This window comes from Lagenorhynchus albirostris, chromosome 5 (assembly GCF_949774975.1).
Source record: "Lagenorhynchus albirostris chromosome 5, mLagAlb1.1, whole genome shotgun sequence".
NCBI classification, from domain to species: domain Eukaryota; kingdom Metazoa; phylum Chordata; class Mammalia; order Artiodactyla; family Delphinidae; genus Lagenorhynchus; species Lagenorhynchus albirostris.
In genome coordinates, this window is record NC_083099.1 from 47,893,921 (window position 1) to 47,898,221 (window position 4,301).

Below are 4,301 nucleotides of genomic sequence, written 5' to 3' on the forward strand. Positions count from 1 at the left end.
AATTGCCAAGGTATGGAAGCAACCTAAGTGTCCATCAACTGATGATTGGATAAATAAGATGTGGTTTATATATGCAATGGAATACTACTCTGTCATAAAAAAGAATGAAATTTTGCCATTTGCAGCAACATGGATGGACTTGGAGGGCATTATGCTAAGTGAAATAAATCAGACAGAGAAAGACAAATACCTTATCATATCACTTATATGTGGAATCTAAAAAATACAACAAACTAGTGAGTATAACCAAAAAGAAGCAGACTCTCAGATACAGAAAACAAACTAGTCAAAAATCAGTTAAAAATATTTGTATGGGTCTATTTCTGGGCTCTCTGTTGTGCTCCACTGATCTATATGGCTACCTCTCCACCAATACCACATTGTCTTGATTATTGTAGCTATATGGTATACCTTAATATTGAATAGCGTGATTCCTTGCACTTTATTCTTCTTTGTCAAGATTGCTTTAGCAATTCTAGGCATGTGCTTTTCCATATAAATTTTAGAATAATCTTGTCTAAGTCTATGGGAATATGTGCTAGGATCTTAGTAGGAATTGCATCAAACCTATAGGTCAATTTGAGTATAACTGACATCTATACTATACTGAATCTTCTAATTCATGAACACGGTATGTCATTTGTTTAGGTCCTTGATTTCTTTCATCAGCATTTTGTAATTTTCAGCACATAGATTCTCTATATGTTTTAAGTATATACTTAAGTATTTCATTTTCTTTGGGGCAATTACAAATGGTATTGTGTTTTTAATTTTGTTTCTTGCATGTTCTTTGTTAGATGTGTAATTGATTTTTTTGTGTGTTTATCTTGTATCCTATGACCTTGCTAAACTCATTTATTAGCTCTAGACAATCATGTTATCTGCAAAAAGAGAGTTGGCTGCCAGAGGGGAGGGAGAGGGATGAGTGAAATAGGTGAGGGAAATTAAGAGGAGCAAACTTCCAGTTAAAAATAAATGAATCATGGGGCCACAATGTACAGTATAGGGAATATAGTCAATAAGGTACAAACTTCCAATTATAAGATAAATAAGTACTAGGAATGTAATGTACTATGTGATTAATATAATTAACACTGTTGTATGTCTATATAAAATTTGTTAAGAGAGTAAATCCTAAGAGTTCTCATCACAAGGGAAATATTTTTTCTTTTCTTTTTTTTTTATGAACCCAGTGAAATATCTTTATTTTCCAGATGAATTACCTCAACATTTCACTATTTATCAAGTATCCTTCCTCTTTTTCTCACCCTCTTCTCTCTGACCGACAGCATCAAAGCCATGAAAATTGACAACAACAAAAATGAAAATATCTATTGATCCAACATCCTGTCGAGTCCATGTCACAGGCCCCCAATAATCCGTTTTTCCTTCATTTTTAAATTCTAACTCCCAGTTAGTCTCGGGACTATTTTGTTTACTCTTCTAAGGAAGGTCTTGTTTTAATCTCACTTTGGAAGCCATAATGATTCTTATGGAGACATACTGACTCTGAATCTAACTCACGTATTGCCAACAAAACTTAGGCGAACCTATCAATCCCAGCAAAATAAAGACATTTGGCATTTCTCAGCATCACACTGGATCTGAATAGATTGAATCTTTCAGATCTGGCAGGAAGTATGGTCAATATAAGCCAAGTATCAATCAATATACAACAAATATTTTCATCATATTTAGAATGCAGCTATTCTATTTTTTAGGGAAAGTGAGAGTCACAGAAATTTTGTGGACAACTCTTTTTAATCCTGAAATGTTCACTGTCTTGATTAAATTAATAAATAGAATGTCTTTGGACTTATGTATAAGTTCAACTGGTTACTTAGTTTTAGATTTTTTAATAGAATAAATTTTGCTAGTAGAAGAAATTTTGGTACCAGCAGAAGATTTTATTTCCAGCTCATTCTTGGTCCTACTGATTTCCTCAGCCATTTAGCTTCCTGATATACAGCTTCTTCTTTTATGATCCAATCTTGAATGGATTTTGCAACAAGTTCCAAATAATTCCTGAATCCAACATTACAGGGAAGAGCAATGTTCCAATGTTCACAGTGCAGACGTTGCAAATTCATTGGATTAGGAAAGACCAACAGTAAAGAGTTATCCTGGGTGTGGTAATAAGAATCAATACACCTGTATTGCTGATTGGCTTCTTGAAGAACCTGAAGCAGAACTTCTGGCTTAAAATGTTCAGTAAAACTCCAGTCCATTAGATTGTGTTGCTGCATTTTCTTTATGTCCTGTAACTCTGCTTCCACAGTCATCTTCTTGGGTTTCTTTTCAAGAGGATCAGCATTTGTGACCGCTTTATCTTTGATCTCATTGTTCACGGTCTGCTTCAAAGGCTCAGGTTGGAGCTGCGACTTCAAGCTGTTCTGCGCTGATGGTTCTCTGTAATCAGAGTCTAAGGATTTCCTATTATCCAGGTCAGAATACTTCATATTGTTAGTATCAGGATGACTAGGATTGGAAGGTTCTTTGTTGATCTCATCATCTGGCATAGATGTTGACCAATTCTGATCCAGAAATAAAATTCTGTCTTTGATTCCACTATCTGTTTGATGTCTGGTCTCTTGGGTATTCATTTTCATGATGTACTTTTGCCTTATCTGTTTAGCAAAGCTGGCAGGGTTGTCCCATGGTATGTTGAACATCTCAGAATCTGTCCCATACATCATTCTAGAATGCTTCAGTTTCCCTTCTTCATCAACCTCAGAGAGTTTCAGGCTCTCAAAAGTAAACACTTTGAAGGCTCGTTCTACTTCATTCTAGCTCAAAACTTCACTTGTACAAAAGTGCATGAGCTCATGAATTGTAGCTAGACGTTTTGTGCTGTTCCATGGCGGAGGGCAGAAGGAATTCAAGGAATTCCCACAGTGGCAACTTAGACTGCATCTTCTGCTCAACTTGAACCAGGTCAAAATTCTTTAGGTCCTTTAGCACATATTTCTTGTGGGCGAGGGCATCGTGATAGTTCAGTAGGAGAGGGCCTCTGGGCACTGGTTTGCTTTCATTTTCCTCTTCAGATAAGAATATTTCATGGAGATTCTTTTTCTCCCTCTCTGTCAGACAGAGAGAGGGCAGGATGGACATGATGTGAGCTGCAATTCTGTGGTCCAGCCCATCTGTTCTGGGAGGCGGCTCTGCCAGACTCCGTGGGACAAGGTCTTCTTCACTTGCCACAACCTGTTCCAGCATACAATGCAGTATCAAGGGCACAGAAATGAATTCTTCTGGAATTAGATTCAGCAAATCATTGTGATATCGCATGTCTACTTCATTTGTGATGAAGGAAGCCACTAGTGGTGGTGGTGGAGCTGGAGCATGCAGCTCTTCATCTTGTTGTGTTTTCTTCTTTCCAGGGGTTACAGCAACAGTTTGTGGGGGCCTGCCTGGTGACATCTTCCCAACTCCCGTCTCTCCATCCTACTCTCACTTTTTTTTCCTTTTATTTTGTATCTATATGAGAAAATGGACATTCACTAAATTTATTGTGGTGATCATTTTATAATGTGTGTAAGTAAAATCCTGCTGTTCACCTTAAACTTATACAGCACTGTATGTCAACTGCATCTCAATAAAACTGGAAGAAAAAAATAATATAAAAAGTACGAGTTTTAAAAATTTTGATGAAGTTCAAATTATTGATTTTTTTTGGCTTTATGCTTGTTGAGTCTCAAGTAGGAAATCTTTGCCTAAACCAGTGCCTCAAAGATTTTCTTTTATGTTTTCTTTTAGAAGTTTGATAGTTGTAGCTCTTATGTTTAGGTTATGATAAATTTTACTATAATTTTTGTATATGTTGTGAAGTAACAATCAAGGTTGATTTTTGGCTTATGGCTATCTAGTTGTTCCAGCACCACTTGTTGAAAGTTTTATCCTTTACCTTTTGCGTTGCCTTCAAATATTTTTCAAAAATCAATTGTCCATATGTCTGTGGATCCATTCATGGACATTTTTTCCTGTTCCATTGATCTATATTTCTATCTTTACATCAGTGAAAGTCCTTCAACTTTGTTCTTCATTTTATTTTCACATTACTTATAAAATGAACTAGTCAAGTTCAACAACAAAGAGCCTGCTACAATTTTGTTTAAGATTGTGCTAAATCTACAGATCAATTTAGGGGGAATTGACACCTTAACAAAATTGGTATCTCCCCACTTACTTAGGGATTCTTTTATTTCTACTAGCAATGTTTTGTAATTTTCAATGTATGTGTTCTGCACATTATTGTTAATATACCTCTAAGTATTTTATATTTTTGATGCTACTACAAGATT

At 35.7% G+C, this 4,301-nt stretch overlaps 1 protein-coding gene across 1 annotated transcript; it reads right to left on the reverse strand.

Moving 5' to 3' along the window:
* Window positions 1–1,836: 1,836 nt before the first annotated feature.
* LOC132520215 (sperm-associated antigen 17-like) lies at window positions 1,837–3,420 on the reverse strand. The gene is given in 3 exon segments (XM_060149013.1): window positions 1,837–1,946; window positions 1,949–2,867; window positions 2,869–3,420. Coding segments are annotated over 3 exon segments (1,581 nt in total).
* Between the last annotated feature and the right edge of the window lie 881 nt (window positions 3,421–4,301).